The following is a 21854-nucleotide window of genomic DNA, read 5'->3' on the forward strand; positions in this document are numbered from 1 at the left end:
ATAAAACTGCTAGAAAATTCCAGGTAAGGAATGTCAACGTACCCTGAGTCCATTTCTACTCTAAAGGAGTGTTCTGTGCACATACCACAATCACTGATCTCAGGGCATAGTGACGTTAAAAACAAGGACCGACTTCAAGTGGTTACTGTTTTAGATGAAGAGGAATTTAGAAATATTTTAATGCTTATGCTTGCCATGACTAGGAGGTTGAGAAATATAGCTATTTATAAAGAGCCTGCAAAAGAAATAAGGAATTCTCTATTGTATATGTGTGTATATGTATTTGTGTGTGGTGGATGCCACGTATACTTGTGTGCACATGCATTTGAAGGCCAGAGGCCAATTTTAAGTGTTGTTCCTCAGGTGCCACCACCTTGTTTTTCAGCACGTCTCTCATTCTTACATGGCACTCCCGGACACACATCATCATGCTGGCTTCTGATGTGTTCTGGAGATCAAACTTCAGTCCTGTGCTTGCACAGTAACAATGAGCACTCCATCAACTGAGACATCTCCCGGCCCAAGAATTCTTCATAAAGGCTAGCATTCTATATCATACAGTAGGCCAGACTTCTAGTGATGAGACCTAGGGCCAGGCTCTCCCTATCGGTGTCCTGGGGCTGGCATCCATGACTATAGGTGGATATTTAGGCCACACCCATGGGGGGATGCAACTTCAGCTTCAGAGACTGTGACCCCCAGACCTTACCTTAGGGGAGGAGTCTCTTGTCTTCAGCAGAATCTGGTAGTTGAGGGGCTTCCACATGGAGTCGTCTGCCATGGCCACAGAAAACTGTGCGATGCAGGGCACTAGATGCTGTGTCACCCGCTCTTGGAACCGCTCTTCTCCTCCAAGCCTGTTTTCCAGCTGGGAAGAGAGACATAGGTGTCACCTTGCTCCTGAGCACACCCCTCGTGTGTGTTCCCCCCACCCTAACCTTGTCTCTTCCCTCTGGAGCTCAAATAGCTACAAAACCCCTTTCCTGTGGGGGCAGGCATGCCCAGTGAGGCTCAGTTGACAGCCAACATACCTTTTCAATGGATAAACTGACAATGAGATTGATTGTATTTCAGGCCTTTTGAAAAATTCCCAGGTAAAACTCAACACCACAATGAAGACAAGTCATACCATGAAAAGTCCATTTTTGTATAATATTTTCATAAAGGATCCCTCCCCTAAAAATCACCTTTTAAAAAAAAGTCTTGAAAGCTACTATGTAGCACACCTAAAATGGCAAAGATCAATCCAGGCAGCCTCAGTGACTGAAAACCGTCCAGTGGGTTACCTGATCCACCAGGGGCATCATTAAGGCTTCTGCTCTCTCTTTACTCATGAAATTCTGGGTGTCGAAAAGGAAGATCTTGTACAAACAGCTCAAGATGAACTCCAACAACATGCAGCACTTTTCAGGGTCCTGCTCAGAGTCAAAAAACGCTTCATCTGCAGGAAAGAGCACAAGTGGGGACACTTCTCAGTTCCTGGTGTTATAGACATTGCCACAATAGAATGACTACAAACTGTAAACGGTAGAACCTGAACAGTGGGGCTCTCCTTCAGAGCAAAGACTGCAATGCTTAGCTGGGCAAGTTCAGTGACTTCAGCTAGCTATGAGCAGAGGAGAGACCAACTCAAATAGAGATGAGCCACGGTCTCTCACCTGTATCAGGAAGTAAGTACTCTACCATGACTTTCTCCAGCCTCACGCTTACTATTACAATAATGGTAATAATGCACACTTCATTCTTTCTCTGTGCCCACTGATTATTGTTTGTTCTAACATAACAGAAAATCACCATCCTTAGCAGGTAAGTCAAGGAACATGAAAATCTTTTCCGAGCTCCAGGTCTCATGCTAACTGCCTGTGTCAGACACATGGACAAGGCTGGTACTGGCCCAAAGGAGCTACCAACCTGTTTTGGAGATGTTTACTTGGTTCAAGGTGTCTGCAAAAGGTTTCACCAAGTGGCCAGCAAACAGAGTGAAAAGGCCTTTCAACTTCTCAGCAATGCAGTTGGCCAGATTGTAGAATGTCAGTAGTCTGTCCTTTGGGGCGTCTTCTGTCTTGGCCCAATCATACAGCTACAACCAGGAGAACAGTGATGTCATCTACTCATCCTGCCACTTACAACAAGCAGGAGATTGAGGGAAGAAAGCCTCACCTTGAAGAAGAGAGGCCTGAATGTGACCTCAGAGAGCTTCACCACCATGGCGACTAGACAGTCAATGATCCGAATTTCCGTTTTCCCAACTTCCTCTAGATTAGCCTGAAAATGAAGGAACTAATTAGACAGCGTGGACTAAATGCTTTGGCAAGGACACATGCTGCACGGCTAATTCTTACCGGGCTCTTGCACAGACAGGGAGATGACAGCTCTAGGGTATGGGGAGTGGGAATCAGCTCACCTCTGAGTGTTGTGCCCGGAAGTCCAGGGCATCCAGGAAGAAGGTGGTCAGCTGAGATTGGTGAGACAAGAGCTCTTCCTTCTTCATCACCGTGATGTGCTCTTGCAAGATGCTCATAAACGGGCCCATGTGATTCTACCATGAATGCAGCAGAGAATACAAGTTTATTTATTTTGTCTTAGAGCTCAGTGCATCCTCACACATTCAGTACCAGCTTCCCTCTCCAGAGTCCAACAGTCAATGTAACCTTACCTTCCAGTTCTTCTGGATCTGCTTGAAAGTCTTGCTAATGGCTGGCAGCAGGACTCGAGGTGAGAGCATAGTGGCGAGGGTCTTTTTAAGAGATGTCAGGCGGATGTTAGCCTGGGAGGCAGAACCCATTTCACTAGTGATTTTCTCTAGGTGAATCACCTGTAGGCACATGAAAAACAGTGACTGAGGGCACTGGACTTTGCTGATGACCACACTCACAGAAAGGCTTGGTGATGGCAAGCAGCCAGCTCAAATGGCAGAGCACAGAATTCTTTTTAAAGGAAACTGACTATCTTCAGATATAACTAAGTAGATGTTTCTCCTAACTGGAAGCCAGGGAAGGTGAGCAATAAGCCTATAAGCACAAAGGCCTCTTGGCCCGATGGTTTTCCTACAACTCATGTTCCTCCTCACTAAAAACAGTTGAGGATGATTCCAGCAGCCTAGCTCCCTTGCAAGACAACGACTTTGAGCCACAACCTGTAGTCAATGAATGTCAAGTCCCTAGCACAACGGCAGTCAAGACTTCAGCTTCACAAATGACAAGTGATCCCACAGCAGAACAGTAATAACCCTGTCAACAAGTGGTTGACACTCAAAGGTATTTTCAATCAAAAACGCCACTTGCCTACAGTGTGCTGACAGGCAACCACTCCACCTATCGTGGAGGAAGTCCACTATATGAAACACCTTACAGTTAAGAAAGCTTTCCCATCAAAACCAAAGCATACTGGTTTCCAAAAGTAACAGTAGGGCCGGGCGGTGGTGGCGTACGCCTTTAATCCCAGCACTTGGGAGGCAGAGGCAGACGGATCTCTGTGAGTTCAAGACCAGCCTGGTCTACAAGAGCTAGTTCCAGGACAGGCTCCAAAAAACCACAGAGAAACCCTGTCTCGAAAAACAAACAAACAAACAAACAAAAAGTAACAGTAGGCAACTCTACCTGCCCATTCTCAAAGATCTGAGGTAAATACATTCTGTACTACTGAGAAACGGAGCCACCCTACTCAAAAAGGGAGCCTTGCCTGTTAGCTCCATGATGAAGCAGAAGGGACAATGGCAGAAAAAAGGGATACACGTTCAACAGACAGAAACAAGAATCATGTCTGCCAAACGGTGGTGAATGAAGAGCCAGTAAAGGGACTGAAAGGGTAAAACTGTTTCCCTTGCCACCCTGGGTAGCAAATCATAGCTGACCAGAGCCTACCTGGATCAGAAGTCCTTCCAGGTAGGGGCTGATGAAGTGTGGGAGAGTCTCAACAACTTTGTGCAGGGCAGCCAGGGCGCTGAGCAGGCAGACTTCACTGTGGACCAACTCACTGGTGCTCTTCATGGCTGCTAGCAGCGATGGCATCAGACTGGCAAGAAGGAACAAGTGCATTAGAGCAGCTTTACAGCTCAGACACGCACTGAGAAGGGGATATGAAGAAAAGCCCTCGGCCAGCTGGGCTTGCTATAACCCTGTAACCTACAATGTACAGAATACTGCCTGCGCGTTTTACACCACTTGGTGCCAGCAGTGCTGACACACTGGTAACTATTACAGAATGTCCTCCAATGACGGAACACGTGCTAGGTGTTAAGACGGTGTGCAAAGCACGGCAGCCCTATGAAGAGAAACCCTGAGGTATGCAGAGAATGCCCCGTATTACACACGGCAGGGCTTTAAACAAGTAACTCGCCACAGCTGCACAGCTGGTTATGGTCAGAGCCAACAGCAGTCAAGAGCACCGAGCTTCCCTCTGTGGCAGCAAAAAGCTGCTCTGGTCATGTTTCTCAACAGGGAATTTCACCACTGTTCCCTAAGCACAGGATTCCACAAAGGAATTGCATCACCAAGCTACGTGTCTGAAGGTCACAGCAACAGTGCACTTCCCAGTGAGATCAATTTTTTCACAAGTCTATTTTCATGCACTTTTTATCTCTAGTCGAGAAGCCCAAAGGTCCGTGAGACATTCTCCCCTTTCTGCTGTAGCGGCTCCTGTTCCACGGTACCTGGGAAGCTGAGGGATGGCCAGTGCTTCCAAAGTGGAGGTCACCTCCGCTATGCACAGCAGGGCACTTCCCAGGACGTTTTTCTCCTCCTTTTTCTCTGGTGCTATCAGCTTTACTGCAGTGCTCAGAACGGGTATGAAAGGCTCTCGGTTCCGTGCTCCAAAGTTCTTGCATAGGAGCTTTAGGGTGTACAGCGCTGTCTGTCTGTTAATCGCTTGTTCATCTTCTGCCTCCTTTTTCTTATGCTGCACAATGTCTAGAAGGACTGGAACCAGCTTTAGAAAGCGGTGAACCTGAAGAGGCAGTCAAAATGACCAATAATCAGAGCTATAAGGAGGGCCAGTCTCCTTTCCCATCTTCCCTGCTTGGGTCTATCTGATATGATTCAAGTCCAGACTAAGTCCCAAGCCACACAACCACATTCAAGTGACTGTTCTTCCTTAGTCCCCAGTGGAGCAGTGTTAGCCAGGGCCTTGATCATGTTAAATGAGTGTTCTACCATGGAGCTACAATCCCAACCCTCTTACACCAGATCTCATTACCGATGGTTCTGAGCCACCACGTGGTTGTTGGGACTTGAACTCGGGATCTCTGGCAGAGCAGCCAGTGTTTATCTGTGGAGCCATCTCAGCATTCTCAGCCCTCTTTTTGCATTTGACTTTTGAGACAGGGTCTCACTAAGCTGCCCTGACTGACCTAGAACTCACTATAGAGTATGAACTTGAGAGCCTCTTATCTTGGGCTCCTAAGTGCTACCATTTCTAGTTCCAGCTACATTCCTTACAGCAAGCAGAAGTCCACTTTAACACACCTTCAGCTTGAGAATGAACAACACACGTCTGTCTCACATAAACACACACAGTATGCCAACCCAGAGAGCAATATCCTCCCAGTTTAAACGGTGTACCTGAGAAGACAGCTCTGCAATAAGCAGACGGAGGGATGTGGGTTTGGAAAAGGATCCTCACTCACCATTTTCTTCTTCCACAATGCGTTCTGCTGTAGCTTGTTATTCAAAAGATCCAGAGCTTTCCTACGAACAGATGGCAGGGGGTTGCCTACCAGCCCTCTGATGACATAGATGAATGTTTCTGTAGGCAACAAGGCATTGACCTATAGAGAAGGGAGCAATTAATACAAAAGAGAAAAGCAACTCTGTAATACAGAGTTTTTATCATTTTGACAGAAAGTATACCTATGTAGCCCAGGCTGGCCCTGAACTCGGATTTGAGCGCAGGGACTATATACATATACCACAAATCACAATGTCCAACTCACACTCTTGTTTATCGCAAGCCCCATGGTACCAGACATTTTATACAGAATTCTTACAAGAGCTCTCAGGTAGTTATTACTAATCACAAACAAAACTGAGAATCCAATACTAAAAGGAAGTAAACTACCCCAGGCCATGTCCTAACTTCAAGGGTAATCATTTATCTATTACATCTAACAGTGGGGCATTCTATTACCCCACTGCAATGAAGCAGAGCATCACACACACACGATAAACCCTTCATCAGATTTACTGAGGCACGTGTCTCGTGGGTAGGGAAACGCTTGCTTTCAGACAAGGAGCACTTGAGCTTCCTCGTATCAACAAAAGGTATCGCTCCAAGTGTATGGTTAAAGTGGAAGTTTAAGTCAAACGATCCTACAATGGCATAAAAACTGGTGACAATGACGAATAGGGAGAAAAGTGAAGCCAACCTTATCCAGCGTGTCGTAGGCTTTGCTGAGCAGGGCTCTCCAAAACTTCACAGTCTGTTTGTCTGCATTCTTTTCCACGGACTGAGCTACTGTGTTAATGTAGCCAAGGACTGTCTCCAGCAACCTACAACAGAGGCACACTCAGAAAAGGCAACCTGGGACCTCAGAATTCCTTCAGGAGGGAGGGGAGAGGCAGTATCCTCACTCTGCTTCTAGGTTATCTAGAGGATCACCAGTCCAGGGAATCTTCACTGTGGCTTGGAGCCAAGTATTTAGGGCAAAGAACATCTTCAGCGAAAATGAGAAAGGCAGGGGCAAAGTGGCAGTAAGATAGACTGCATATCTGTTACGCCCTTCCACTTTCTCTGCAAGTTTGAGTTATTCCCCAAAAAGGAAAAAAAGAAAAACATACCTCTGTTCCAGGCCATGCAGGATCTTAGGACCACCACTTTCAACTACCTACGAATGGAAGAAGCTCATGAGAACAGCATGGATGCTGACGATGGCATCACTTGATACAGGTTACACAAACAAATTGTTCCCATCATCCCGCCCCTGGAACTGTTCTCATATGACAGGCTGAGTAGGTTCAGATGACCCTTACGGGCTGCAGCTGATGACTGGGTTTGCCTATCTGTAAAGCACAGCAAGATTCAGAAAAACACAGCAGCACGCAACGCTTCTCTTATGGAAGTGACCCTGTGAGCTCATACACTTAGGGTAACTGCTTCCTGGTCCACTCTTCCTGTATCCCAGACCATCAGACAGCCTGAATCTGCCATTAAGTTTTTAGACAGTTGTTGGGTAATGGCAGCACACACTTTCAATTCTAGCACTCCGTAGGCCAGCCTGGCCTACAGCAGTTTCCTGGACAGCCAGAGCTATACAGAGAAACCCTGTCTCAACAAAACAAATAAATTGAAGACCCCCCCCGCCCCTGGCAAACCCCAAACCAACCAAACCCAAAGTTTCTAAACTGCATATACATTAGATTATTAAGAGCCGTGTATGAAAGTCTATCTTGCTCTAGTTCCTTTAGTCTGGTGACATATCGTTCCTCTGTAGATACATTTAACCACTTCCCTATATTGCTAGATAATTTATGTTTTTTTTTCCTCTCATAGATTGAATACCACCCCTTACCTAAAATGCTTAAGATGAGACCTGCTTCAATTTCAGATTTTTTTTAATTTTGGAAACTTGCATACAAATGATAGTAAGGATGGGACACATGTCTAAACATGAAATTACCTTATTGTCTGAAGGTAATTTATGCTGTGATTCTCCTGTGCTTCTGTTTGGATGTTGACCTGACACAGGAAGTCAGGTGTACAATTTTCCACTTATGGTGTCAAGTAAGTGGTTTCGAAAGTTTTGAATTTTTTTTTTTTTTTTGGTTTTTTGAGACAGGGTTTGAAAGTTTTGAATTTTGAAGCATTTCTGCCAAGTTCAGATCAGGGGTGTCCTCCTGTACTAGTGAAGCTTGAGGACGGTTATAAGTCTCGTAAGCAACTAGGCAGGCTTTACTCCCCTCTGACCCCACTGCAATCCGCCAAATGCTTTCTGAGTGGCTGCCTTCACTCACACACACTCCTCACGTGCACATCCTTGTTGTGGGAGCTGCAGGTTGCCAGCTCCTGCCACCGGTTAGCTTTACTCGAAATAACAACACACAAACTGTATTCATTTAAACATTGCTTGGCCCATTAGCTCTAGCCCTTACTGGCTAATTCTGATATCCCCATCAACCCTTCTCTAATAAACTGTGTAGAAGCTGTCTTACAGGGAAAGATTCAGCATGTCTGACCTGGCGGCTTGCTTTATCGTGTCTGGCTCTGAGAGGAGCTGCATGATTTCTGAGCTCACTTCCTCTTCCTCCCAGCATTCTGTTCTGTTTACTCCGCCTACCTAAATTTTAACCTATCAGGGCCAAGGCAGTTTCTTTATTTAACCAATGACCTTCCTCCACCACGTCCTCCTGAAGTGGCTGTCTGCGCTCACAGACAACACCCACCTGTACATCTTGTCTTGTAACCTTGTATCTCTCGGTATGAACAGCTTTGCCATTTCTGCCACTTTGAGGGGCAGCTTCTCACTTATTCCACATTTCTTGATTTGCTCACTAGGGCACTTGAGTTGTACCAAGTATTAACTAGCCACTTATGGTTCCTCTTCATCAAAACTCTAATCTCTGTCAGTGTTGTAATAGAAACATGATTTTACCCACAAAATGCAGTAATCTAAGTCTACAGCTTTCTACTTTGCCTATGGTGGCATTGCGGTGAATCAAAGCTTGAAAGAAAAATTATTTCTCCTTCGATCACAATGTTGTTCTCCTTGATTTTCTTTTAAGAGTTCTAGGTGTTGCTTTTCACATCAAAGTTCTTACTATACCTAAAATTATCTGATGTACATGGTGTGAAAGCAGACTCACCTTCCCCCATAAATAGAAACAAACCATGCCAGCGTTAATACTTGAACAGCTCTTTCTTGGTGGACTTGTAAACCTTCTGCACTCTTCCTATCCACCTCCACCTAGATCTGTTTCTCCTCTTGGCCATCAGTCACAGTGACTCATCTGATTACTCTTTCTCTAACATTTTGCTTAACCCGCTGCTTATCAATATCATATTTTAAAGTTAACTGGGGAAGTGCAGTAAACTTATATGTTAATCTAGAGAGAACTAAACTCTTTGAACAGTGGGTTTTTAAAAAAATCTAGTGTGTGTGTGTGACTGTGCTCTCGTGTATGCTACAGTGCACTGTGGAGGTCAGAGGACAGCTTGCAGGAGTGGGTTCTCTATTCCTGCTATATGGGTTCCTAGGATCAAATTCAGGTCATCAAGCTTGGCAGCAAGCATCTACCTGCTGATCCTTCTAGCCAGCTCAACAGTATGCTATATCTTCATATGCATGAACACTGTCTCTGTTGGTATTCAAGTATTCTTTTGTGCCCTTTAAGATCTTGGAAATTAGCTGGGTGGTGGTGGCTCATGCCTTTAGTCCCAGTACTTGGGAGGCAAAGGCAGGTAGATCTCTGAATTCCAGGTGAGCCTGGTCTATAAAGCAAGTTCTAGGACAGCCAAGGCTATACTGAGAAACCCTATCTCAAAGAGAAAAAAAAAAACCCTGGAAATTCTTTCAGAATATTCTTGGCAACATTTCTTTAGGCTGAATTTTCAGTACCTTATTTATGTTGTGTTGTTTATGAAGTTTTCCCCTACAATTTAAATACAATAGTAGCATTCTATAGAGGTGAGATAGCTGGTTTTCTTGTGGAGATAACCCTACCACACCAAGTCTATTAGGAAGTCACAGAGCTCAGGGATAGGTCTAAGAGACTGCTGATACTTTTTCCTGATTCTCATGCTCCACTTCTTTTCTTGCACAGAAGGGACACCAGAAGGCACCTTAGCTCCTGATTTTTGGAGAGGCACCAACACTTTCTCCATGACCATGTTATAAACCATAGTTTCCTTTCTCAAAGGGTTATCAGATGGCCGTGCTGTTCATTATCTTTCCTCAGAACCAGGAGGTTTATGTACTGGGCTGGCAGACCCTTGGTTGTTAGCAGTCTGGGGCTGGCATGAATAATGCTATCCCCACTTGCCTGGGAAGGCCTGTTGCTGTGCATCCTCACATGCTTCTGCTGAGCCTATGCTGCCTGAGAATGAAGTCACTGGGTCTCAACTCTGGTGAGTAATGTCCAGCAGGTCTGCATGGAGAAGCTTACTGTTTCCCCATTATCTTTCTTGGCATGCCTCATATTTTCATAAGACATTTGCCAAGCTTTTTTTTGCAAGTCTAAAACATCATTCTTTGACAAAAGCAAGATCACTTTTTAGCATAAACTCACTTAAAGTACACATCACCTTTTTAAGGAAATGATTAGAAGCCAGGAGTTGGGCCATGAAGGACACTGACAAATATTTAAAATGCCGAAGTTGCTTGCTTGTGTGCGTGTCCACCTTAAAGACTGGTAGCATTTCGTCTTGTACTTCACTCTTAGTAGACATTGTCTTGGGGTTGGCTTCTGAAAAACAGCAACAACACAGACAACTTTACTCATCTTCAACGCTAATTTGTCCACTGGGCTTTCAGATGTGGCACGGGGAGCGGGATGCCATCTCAGAGGGAACTGTGCTCAGATAGGACACCAAACTCCTCTGCCAGGGCAGTGAGCAATGGGCGCACATTCACTGAGGAAGCAGCCACCCCACAGGCCTGAGAAGTGTGGGTCAGTAAGAGCAGAAAATACAACACAATAGGAAAGTGGAGACATCAGACACTCCAGCTCTGGATGAGTTCCTGAGAGCTGAAGCCACGTCCATGTGAAACACTGGCCTAAAAGCTGAAGCTGTGTATCTCAGAACTTCTAAAGAGCTGCTATGGTGTTAGAGGTAGGGTGCGGCCAGGTCTTTGGTAGGCCACTTAAAGCCCACAGTTCTTGATCTGTGGATACACTAGGTTCCAAGGACTGCCTCATTCTTTCTGCTCCTCCTCAGCTCTCAGATTAGATGGTAGACAACACCTGAGCCATGCTTACCTTCTTTTTCCTCTGGCAGCTTTTCCAGATACTGGAGGATAAGCATCAAGCTCTGGACCTGATGCTGGACACTGAATTCACAACAGACGGAAATCCAGAACTCAGTATCTGCCTCTAAAATAGCATCCTGTTTAGAAAGAAAAGGAAAAGGTCAATAACTGCCTAACAAGTACATCAGTAAACATACACTAGGGACACACCCAGAACACATCCTTCAGCAGTTTGTCACCAGATGAAAGGTGTAAATCCCTTCAGCTATTCAAAGAACTGCACAGGAGCCCAGAACCATGGGTGAGGCTCCAGACCTGTTTCTTAGAAACAGTCAAGGGCTCTTAGAAGATGTTAGTTCAAAGATGTTCTGGGTCTACATATTCTGAACGCTTAAGAGAAACCAGGAACTGTCCTGAAGAAGCCTCTGGGCTAGCACTGTCAAATGATGCACATTAAGATGAACAATCTCCCAAAGCCCACGTGACATCACCCATTCCCCTTTACCAGCCCACCCAATATTCTGACCTTTTCTCCATAAGCAGCCACCAGCACTGTTTTGGTGACATACTGTTCAAAAAGCAGGACGAGGAGAATCCACAGGAATTTTTCTGCGCCTAGCGTGTCAACAAGCTGAACAAGGATGGGCAGGCGCCTGTGCTCTGGCACGTGTGGAAGAGCATCCACAAACACACCGATGATTTTCACTACAATCTCTTCAACATTTCTAGTGACTTCTATAGAGTCCCCAGTATCAGACTGCAAAAAATCAAGCAGGGAACTGAGTAAGCACCTTTTTCCAAAACCAGCTTGCAGAGGGACTAGACCAATCAATGAAAATTCAGTGAGTGTCTGTCTTATCTCAGGTCCTACTTGGCTCTGAGGGAAATATAGCATAAGGTACTGGCTTTGCCTCCCTGGAGTTATCTGTACAAAACAAGATGTGCACACACAAGCACAACAGAAGGCAGGAAACACTGCACAGGCATCCTCACATGGGCAGAATCTAAGTAGGCCCAGCACAGAAAAGCCAACAGCTCCCCACTGCTTTCAGAGCCACGTTCAACTCATTTTACTCTGGTACCCACAACCAAAACAAAGTGACTGAGTGAGAGGCTGAATCAAAGAACTGAAAGACTAAGCCCCAATGCCATCTAATTCTACCAACAAGTCCCTGCCAACTGGCATTGTCCCTCTTCACACACACAGTGTACGTGCTCTTTCCCATACTTCAGATGGCGCTGCCATATTTCTGTATAAACTGTGCCCTCCCTTTCATTGGTTCAAATCCTATTTCTTACTAATTTTTCTGGTTATCTCAGACTATGTAGACATTTTCTTACTCTCAACCCTTTATCAAACAATGTACATATACACACAGAAACACACAATAGGCATACACCCTCCGGATACCAAGGTATTGAACACAGAGGAAACACCAACTAACACTGAGAATTAAAAGGAGACAGTGTGAAGTCAAAAGCATTACAAATGATATTAAAAAGTGGGGGTAAGAGATAACCCCACCCTTTTTTGCTTGAAGCTACTTTTCATCTCCTATATTTGTTTCCCACCGGTAAAGACAATATTCTCTGAGTCTTGGCTCTCAGACCATGTTTAGAAAAACCTGTATTAAATTGAATGCTAATAAGTTTGACAATGTAGCTGTAAAAGTTCCTTTCTCTTATTTTTTTCTTTACTGTATTCTTGATCTAAAAAGCTCATTATCAAAGCACGAAACAGTCAATATAAAGTTACTCAACATGATGTCAAAATGCTTTCATGGCTACACTACTGTCACTCAGTGGAACCAGATTTAACATATTTGAAGGTAGGACCAGAAGATGTTAATTTGTAAGCCCATTTGCTGGCTTCACCATTATAAAATTCAGGACACAGAAGAATCAGAATATTTCCAGACTGGCATTTACACAAAATTTTAAAAATTATAAAAATGAAAGAGTAAAACAATGATGGCAGCACCCAAACAGCTTACCTGGATAAGTGCTGGAATGACCATTTTCACTGTCTTGCTAATAACTTGAAAACTATAAGCATCATCTAGGCGCATGACATTGGCTCCCATGAATGTAAAAATAGACATGATATTATGAAGAACTTTATCCTGAAATAAAGCACAATTTTCACCATTTTTCTATTTTAAATACCAAAGATTTATTTTTTTTTAAAAAAATCACCAATAAAAATAGCGCTATCTTCCCTCAGAAACAGGCAAGCGGCTGGGGCTAGGGTTATAGCTCAACAGCAGAGTGTCTGCTTAGTACGCTCAAGGACTGAGGTTAATGCTCTACACCACCAGAAATAAAAACAAACAAAAATGGGCAGAGCTTAAGTTTCCAAATATAAATGGTCAAAGTAGACAGACAGCAGGGAAAGCAGATGAACAAGAGACTGTGATATTAGATCGACAAAACCCACTCTGCATCCATTACTGTGGCTAGGAGTTTTACAAGGACGGCTGTCACGTCTTCATGAGGTAGATGATAATCAAACTTGGGTTTTGTCTTGTCTGTTTAGAATCTTCTGGGGATTGGCAGGCTAATCTTCCTGGATAGTTACTATGTCTGTGTCGGCACCGTATGAAGAACTAACCACATACCACAGCTGAAGCTTCACCACATCCCAGGGAGAAAAGTTACCATCATTCTACTTTACTTTACTAACTGAACCTGCTGCTTCCTCTTTTTTTGGCTACACTGGGAACCAAACCCAGGGTCTTACATCTGCCAGACAAAAACTCCATTGAGCCTTGCCTAATGAATTTAAGTCAGTACACACCAATGCATTTCCATGGAAGAAAAGACCTGAAACAGCCACTCAAGTCTTAACCCTTCCACTTACCGGAAATATCCCAGCAACAGTACCCAGGAGCAGCAGGGCCTGGTGGTGAGTCTGCGGCATCTCCGACAGGCGGATACACTGCACTATCAACTCTACATTGAACTTCTCCTCATCTACAATGTCTACAGTGGAGGGAAAGGAAAAGGTCTGTGGCTGATACATTCATGTGCAAAGCAGATAGTTTTTCTGCCCTTCTCTTCTGCCAAACACATACCTTTAGGTATTCTGCCACCGTCTGGGGAGAGTTTTTGGCAGATGTTGAGCAAACAACTCAGAATTAATTGTTTAGTGTATTCCATGTTTCCCTGTTCCGATGACAAAGGTTCTAAACACCTTGGGGAACCACAGAAGAAAAACAATTGGGAATGTAAAAGTTAATCCAGTCACATTAGTGACCACTGTCCAGAATTTATTCAATAAGGAATAAAGAAAAGCCTATCATTTAACAGTCTAATATGCAAGGTTTTAAACTCTAGTTTTTCCTCATATAACCAAGTACAGATCAGATGATTTCTCCTCTCTATGTACTTTCTTTTCACTAACCTGCTAACAATCTTCCAACAAATGTGGAGAATTATTTTACTTTTTAAATGACAGCACACTCCTCAACTCAATGGCAAACCTCTACAGCTGTGCTTTCTAATAATTTACAATTAAACTATAGCAGGTGTTATATAGCATCCTCAAAATACAAGTGAGGCGGCCCAGATATGGCACTGGAAGTTAAGTAGGAAAGCAGGCAGATGAGGCCAACCACCGCACAACATAGGAGGCCAGCTATGGAAATCGTAACGGTAACTAAAACCATTCTTCAGTATTTCAACTACAGTACAACTTCCTTTAATGGACAGACAGTCAAAATAAGAAGAGTATTCCAAAAGAGAGAGATAAATCAACGCGGCAAAATTTCTACCACTCTATTATCTCACAGACCAAAGCCAAGCCCTTACCTCGACAGCAAGTTAAAGAGAGTTGGAATCAGTATCTGAGGGCTTTTGAGCTTCTTTTTGTGCTGCAGTAACTCCAGGATGAGGGTGACTCTCTGCCAGTAAGGGCCCTCAACTTCTTGGACAAATTCTACATCTTGTGATTTTCTGGACAACAGAGGAGAAAAAGACTGAAAATGCAAACACCATTATGTGTGTTTATGTAAAATGGGTGGGTTTCTAGAAGTCATGATTAGAGCAGCCAGAGCCTAAGGAACAGGAACAGGGCCCCTGGTGTGTCAGAGCGCTTACTTCTGCTGCATTTTCTGCCTTCTTGTTTGCTGAATTGTGCCCAAAGATTTGGCTTTATCTCGCGGCTCCAGTTCTATTCTGACTTGTTCAGCATCAACAGAAATCTGAAATATTGAAAGAATGCCTAGTGATATAATTCACTGGGACAAGATTACAGCAATAGTTGTAATTAAATTATCAACTTCAAAATAAGATCAAAACATTACTGCAATGAACAGGACTACAGGTTGATGAAAGCATCTCAGTCCGCTTTTATGTCATTATGCCACGTGAGGCCTGCCCAGCCCCCAATACAGACACTACTAATGGCCTCTTATGCATTATTTAAGGTGAAAACTCAAATACTCAGTTGAATAGATTACTCTGGTATCTTGGAATCTACTCATCTCAGTATATGCTTATTTCATCATATGCTGCTATGGACTCATTGTCACTAAGTACAAAAGATTGTTCTGATAATCACACTTGCCTTACAGCCAAGGCTGAGCTTATATTAAGCTGATACGGTATGCTTGAAAATATGTCTTCTTTGGTTTGTCTGCTTTTGGATTTTTGAAGATAGGGTCTCAGTATGGAGCCTAGGCTGGCCATGAACTTGTAATCCCCCTACCTCACTCTTCCAAGTAGGATTAAGGGTGCATCAATCTCTGGCTTGCAAATATTTCAAGTGCACAATAGTCTACTGTGGAAGATGAAGTAATGAGAGTAAAAAGCACCCTTTCACAACTTTTGAATTATCTTATCATGGCCTCAATGGCTGTGTTTCAATTGAAAAGGATCTACTTATCATTATATTATATTTAAAGTCTGCTGAAATGCTATCTCTATGATCCTAATTATCCCCATTTCTTTAAAATAAAAACGAGAAGCAGAGGTGGTCCCATGAAAAGGGTTTCTTTAACTGAAGGGCCAGAATGGCACCCTAGCTCTGCAAGCCTCCTACCCTCCCACTGTCTGATGTAACCTCAAGAAAAAGCAGAGGGAGGATGGTTCCAACCAAAGCTAGCCCACACTCGCCAGCACGAATCTAACTTGGAGGTTCACTTTAGCTGAGCCCTCTTGCCAGCACACACTTGTTTTCTACGGGGTCCTGGATCTCTGTTACAGGCATCTCACAATTTCACGTTCGTCCCTCTGTGGAAAACACCCTGCCTCTACATGCCAAAACAGATATTACTCACTAACTGGAAAGAATAACAGATTCTCACTCAAAGAGACTATTTAGATATGGGGTAGAAACAAGAAATCTTTTTTTCCCCCCCAAAAGTTCTGACCACCACAAGTAAATATTTAGACCCAATTCAAAGAAAAAAAAACTGTCAAAAGTATTTGTGAGATATTCATTAAAATATGACTATGGACTGAGTAATAAATGATGTCAAGGAACTCTGGCATTTTTTTTTTTTTCAAGTATGGTGCAGTTGTTGTGAGAAAATGGCCTTTTTTGGTTTTTCGAGACAGGGTTTCTCTCTAGCTTTGGAGCCTGTCCCGGAACTAGCTCTTGTAGACCAGGCTGGCCCTGAACTCACAAAGATCCACCTACCTCTGCTTCCTGAGTGCTGGGATAAAAGGCATGCACCACTACCACCCGGCAAGAAAATGCCCGTTTTTAAAAGGTGAAAACTGACATGCATAGGGATGGAAATTAAATGTTCTAGACTTACTTTAAAATACTTCCGCAAAAAAAAGAAAAAAGAAAAAAAAGAAAAATCTGTTAAAGATTTGAGAACTAAATCTGGAGATTATAATTTCACTATTTTTTAAATTAACTATTTTATGTGTATGGGTGTTTGCCTGCATATACATCTGTGTACGACCTATACGCTTGGTATTTGTGCAAGCAGGAAGAGGATGTCAGATGCCCTGGAACCAGAGTTATAAACCATTGTAAGCAGCAATGTTGGTTCTGGGAATCCAACCCAGGTCTTCTGGAAGAGCAAGTGCTCTTAATTATGGAAGCCATCTCTCCAGCTCTGAATTTCATTAACCTTATTGTTGCATGCATTCTGTAACTGTGGAATGTGTGTGTGTGTGTGTGTGTGTGTGTGTGCGCAAGTGGTGAGCCAACATACACACCAAAAGTCTTCCTTGAGGGGGCTGGAGAGATGGCTCAGAGGGTAAGAGCACTGACTGCTCTTCCAGAGGTCCTGAGTTCAATTCCCAGCAACCACATGATGGCTTATAGCCACCTATAATGAGGTCTGGTGCCCTCTGCTGGCATGCAAACGAACATGGAAGGAATGTTGTATACATAATAAATAAATAAATCTTTAAAAAAAAAAAAAGTCTTCCTTGAGTGCTCTTCACCTTATTTGAGGTGTCGCTCACCTGAACCCAGAGCTCAGCCACAGAGCTAGTATACCTGGCCAGCTTGCTCTCAAGATCCTGTTTTTGTTTCTCTCTCTCTCTCTCTCTCTCTCTGTCTGTCTGTCTTTTTTTTTTTTTGGAATCAGGATTTCTCTGTGTTGCTTTGGAGCCAGTCCTGGAACTCACTCTTGTAGACCAGGTTGGCCTCGAACTCACAGAGATCCGCCTGCCTCTGCTTCCTGAGTGCTGGGATTACAGGTGTGCCCCACCACCACCAGGCCTGTCTGGGATTACAGGTGTGCCCCACCACCACCAGGCCTGTCTGGGATTACAGGTGTGCCCCACCACCACCAGGCCTGTCTGGGATTACAGGTGTGCCCCACTACCACCAGGCCTGTCTGGGATTACAGGTGTGCCCCACTACCACCAGGCCTGTCTTTGTCTTTTAACCGCAAGAACTACAGATGGGCTACAATGCACAGCAGAATTTATGCAGGACACAAACTCCATTTCTCACACTCATATGGCAATCACTTTATTCACTGCCCCTGCCATTCTCTATTTCAGTCAATTCAGGAAATGGAATAATCCACCCCAATGTAGCTAGGTTTCAATATACATAAAAAAGTAACAAGCAGTTTCAATTCCATCTTATACATTACGTATCTATTTAAGTAAAATAAGGTCACCTTGCTCAACATCAAGCCCCTCATAATTCCCTATTCTTCATGAAAAAGGCAGCCATACCTACTGAGTAAGAACCAAAACAAGGTAACCATATGCCCTAACTTACTAAAAATATATACTTCATATAACAATAATTAAAAAAAAAGGTGAATAGCCTCGCCCTACTTTGTCCTGTTTCCTGCACTTGGATGGTAACATGTGGTCTCTCAGCTTGCTGCTGTATCTGCCTATCACCGTGCCTCCCTCACCATTATGGACCTTTAGAACCATCTGTGCTGCGCTCAGTCTTGCTCAAAGAAGCTTCCTATACAGAGGGCAGTAGTTTTTGCAAAAGACCCCTAGCCATTCAATAGACTGAAAGTAAATGACTGTGAATGTCAGCCACAGATGGGACGTCTGTACTGACTGCCTGTACCAAACAAGGCTCGAGGAACTTGGAGTAGTGGGCAGAAATCATCTAAGACTGGAAAGACGGAGAATGCTGTGAAATGCTGGACTCCCATGCGAACTCACAGCAGCTGTGCTTACCTGCACGCCTTTAATCGCAGCACTCTGGACTCTATATGAGTTCGAGGCCAGCCTGGTCTACAGAGTGAGTTCCAAGACAGTCAAGGCTACATAAAAGAAACCCTGTCTCAAAAACTGGAAAAAATAAATTTTTAAAGCATGAATGGGAAGGGGCTCCTGAGGTTCCATGCCTAGCTGAGGAGCCACGACAGCTGATGGCTTCTGAGAGGGGGTGCCACTGGCAGGCTGCCTGTGCCCCACACCCATTTACATGGTGACAGAACTGATCAGAATCAGTGGACTGTTTCTTTTTTAAAAAGGGCTTGAAGTTGGAAAAAAGATATATTGCTAGGGGCACAGGGGGAGGCAAAAGAAGTATGGTGTGGCTATGATTAAGATGCACTGTATGAAAAATTTAAAGAATTCAAAAACAAAAATAAATAGCAAAGACGTAAGATGTGGGGTTTGTACCTCTTGAGCACATACTTTCCTATGAGTATTGTTAATGGTGAAATCTGACTCCAAAGGAACACTGTAAAATGCAGGGTAGTTATATGTTTTGTTAATTGGAAAAGACTAAACGTTTACAAATCACAGTTTGCGACTTACCCCTTTGAAAACACTGCCAACCGTCTGAACACAATGGGAGTTTTTACAGTTCACCAGTAAGTCAAACAGCACACACAGAAGCTTCTGCTGCACCTTCCCGTCTAACAGAGCTGCAAAGAAGGGCTTTGTAATCTAGGAGCAGGAAAAAGCAAACAAACCCACGAGTCAGTAAACAGCCTCAGCTAAAGATTTCTCCTCATGGTGTGTGTAATCCACGCATGTGCACCAGTCTGAGAAGAACTTCTGGGACTCAGTTCGCTTTCACCTTCACTTCAGTCTCACTTTTATTTTTTTATTTTTTTTTGGTTTTTCGAGACAGGGTTTCTCTGTAGCTTTGGAGCCTGTCCCGGAACTAGCTCTTGTAGACCAGGCAGGTCTCAAACTCACAGAGATCCGCCTGCCTCTGCCTCTGCTGGGATTAAAGGCGTGCGCCACCACCGCCCGGCTCAGTTTCACTTTTAAACTCAGGTTGTTGGGTTTGCATGGCAAGCTCCTTTACCTGCAGAGCCCTCTCACCAGCTTTTAAAAGCAAGTATTTTTAATGTTCTGCATGTAACTTTTGTACAGTAGGTAAACTGTATCTCGTGCTTTTAAAAGTGTGTTCAAACCATTAAAAATTTACAACTCAGTACATGCATGATCGAGTTGAGTTTCTGAAGGAAGCCACTGACCTTTTCAAGAGCAGTAATCTGAACGGTTGGCATTCCTGGGTGAAGCTCCTTCGTTGTGTGCACAGCCTTTATAAACAGGTCTAGACTCTTTGGGTCTCTATATAAAAGTGGAGCTGAACACTCATTGTATTTTCCCAGAGTGAGATGCAAAACAATGGCCTCATCTTTCAGGACAGCTGTGGGCTCCTTCTCCACCTTCTCTAGGAGTCGCTCCACCATAGGCAGCAGCTGGGCCAGCACCGTCTAAAGACAGAGAAGGTTAGAAGTAGTAACCGAGGCTCTTGTTCTGCTCAGGTGTGCTCTCACAGCTCAGCTACAGCTCTTTACATTCTTTACAGGAGTGAACACATTCTAAGAACAGAAACTATAAACTAAAATATGAGCACAGCAATAGTTAGCATTTGCTAAAGTACTGCAGTTCCCTCAATTTGGTATGATTAGTATTGATTCAAATGAGGCATGTAAAGGCAATAGTTAAACCAGAAAGTCATGGCTCTTCTGACAAATCCAGTGATGTCCTGACTTTTAAACTTGTTCATTGACAACAGCCACAATCATCTGATTACATACCCTGTGTCTGCTCTCCTCACAGAGGCAGATCTGAGCAACTGCAAAGAAAGATGGTCCAGAGCCCGGGAGTTGTTTCTTGATATCTGCATAGCACTGCCCATAAGCCACTCCTCAGACAAAACCCTGGATACACAAGCCCCTCGTATAACACGGCATAATTGCTTATATAATTTAGTCTCAGTTTTCTAAAAAACTTTTAGACACCTCTAGGTTAATCATAATAAATACTGCTGTATTTTTGTTTGTTTGTTTGTTTGTTTTTGAAATAAGGACAAGAAAAAAGCCTGCTTATTTGCTATGGACATAACTTTTCTCCCAACACTTCGATTCTGAGCCTGGCTGAACTAGAAGATTTGAACCTCATAGACAGGAGTTGGATCATATTCACTGTCTACTGCTTTACAGAAGAAATTTGTCAGCCTGTTAACACCAGGGACAACTCAGGGCTGATAACTGGGAAAAAGAAAAAAAAAAATCAAATAATTTTTATTCTATTTTACCCTCTTTAATTCTCTGGATTTGCAGTCGGTCAAGAGCAATGGAAGCATGGGCATTCAAGGTGTGGAAAGAAGGAAGTTAAAGCCCTGTTGGTCAGAGCAGACATTTCCTTCACATCACAGGCTTCCCTGAGCACATAGCGAAGGCTGTGCTTTTCCCTCCAAAAATTACGTGAACCCGTGTATTTTGTAAATGAGAGAAAGAAAAAAAATCCAGTTTTAGAGACTCTAAACATATTCCTTTGTAGAGGATTTCTCCTTAAAAAATGAACACAAGTTAAAACCTATTCTGAGATTAAGTTGCTGAGATTACATACTGAATTTAAAAATGAATGAGCACTCGTGTGTGCTTTTTGAATCCTGAATCCTTCTTCCCTCCATAATTCTTCCGCCCATGTGGTGAAGAACTTCTCACCCGAGAGCACACAGTTGCTTCCTCATCCTGGCAGCTACTTCTCAGGAAAGTCATGGATATATAATCCACTGCACTCTGTGCAAATCACTCATACCTCACTGTTCACATCTTGAAATACTTTCATCAAGTCTTTTGCGATGTACGACGGGCAGTCATAAATGCCGTGAAGAAGGCTTCTCAGGGTCTCAGACAACTTCTGATGTGATTTCTGTTTCTCCTCTCTCTGTAGTTCATCAAATAACGTAGCCAAATCCTAGGTACCAGAAAGACAGAAAACTGTCTTCAAAAGGGGAAAGGAACTTTAAGGACTAAATGTCTTAACTATGGAAGTCTTTTCTAATGACAGGACACTGCTTACATCTTTTAATCTCTCTTCAAATAAAGTACCAACTGGAAAGGGTTTCAGTATCCAACAGCTGTGAACACTGTGAAGACTGAACATTAGTCTTTCATGCAAGAAAAGGACAACACAATTGAAACACAACATGTGACCTTTTAAAAAATAGCAAAAAGACTGAAGTTGCTGACACAAATCTTTAAATTAGTGGATAAATCCACCCAAATCCCTACAAGGTACAGGAAGGGAGCAAACTGCT

The 21854-nt window shown here is 43.5% G+C and overlaps 1 protein-coding gene across 2 annotated transcripts in view; it reads right to left on the reverse strand.

Moving 5' to 3' along the window:
• Window positions 1–21854, reverse strand: part of Heatr1 (HEAT repeat containing 1) — a 46735-nt gene that overhangs the window by 2048 nt on the left and 22833 nt on the right. The window contains exons 23-45 of one of the 2 annotated variants that reach the window (XM_041630631.1): window positions 21353–21511; window positions 19777–20019; window positions 19106–19237; window positions 16660–16668; window positions 14996–15099; window positions 14708–14851; window positions 13972–14090; window positions 13758–13879; window positions 12892–13020; window positions 11424–11654; window positions 10908–11034; window positions 10234–10394; window positions 6774–6820; window positions 6362–6485; window positions 5624–5764; window positions 4652–4944; window positions 3864–4014; window positions 2657–2815; window positions 2405–2539; window positions 2161–2265; window positions 1912–2080; window positions 1287–1441; window positions 710–868 (exon numbers count right to left, since the gene is read on the reverse strand). In XM_041630631.1, the coding sequence (XP_041486565.1) occupies window positions 710–868; window positions 1287–1441; window positions 1912–2080; window positions 2161–2265; window positions 2405–2539; window positions 2657–2815; window positions 3864–4014; window positions 4652–4944; window positions 5624–5764; window positions 6362–6485; window positions 6774–6820; window positions 10234–10394; window positions 10908–11034; window positions 11424–11654; window positions 12892–13020; window positions 13758–13879; window positions 13972–14090; window positions 14708–14851; window positions 14996–15099; window positions 16660–16668; window positions 19106–19237; window positions 19777–20019; window positions 21353–21511 (3318 nt within the window). The remainder of the gene's footprint in view (window positions 1–709; window positions 869–1286; window positions 1442–1911; window positions 2081–2160; window positions 2266–2404; window positions 2540–2656; window positions 2816–3863; window positions 4015–4651; window positions 4945–5623; window positions 5765–6361; window positions 6486–6773; window positions 6821–10233; window positions 10395–10907; window positions 11035–11423; window positions 11655–12891; window positions 13021–13757; window positions 13880–13971; window positions 14091–14707; window positions 14852–14995; window positions 15100–16659; window positions 16669–19105; window positions 19238–19776; window positions 20020–21352; window positions 21512–21854) is intronic. The other variant, XM_041630632.1, reaches the window with a different exon arrangement.

This window comes from Microtus oregoni, unplaced genomic scaffold (assembly GCF_018167655.1).
Source record: "Microtus oregoni isolate MIOR12 unplaced genomic scaffold, Mior012 000035F_ref0000213, whole genome shotgun sequence".
Classification (NCBI taxonomy): Eukaryota; Metazoa; Chordata; class Mammalia; order Rodentia; family Cricetidae; genus Microtus; species Microtus oregoni.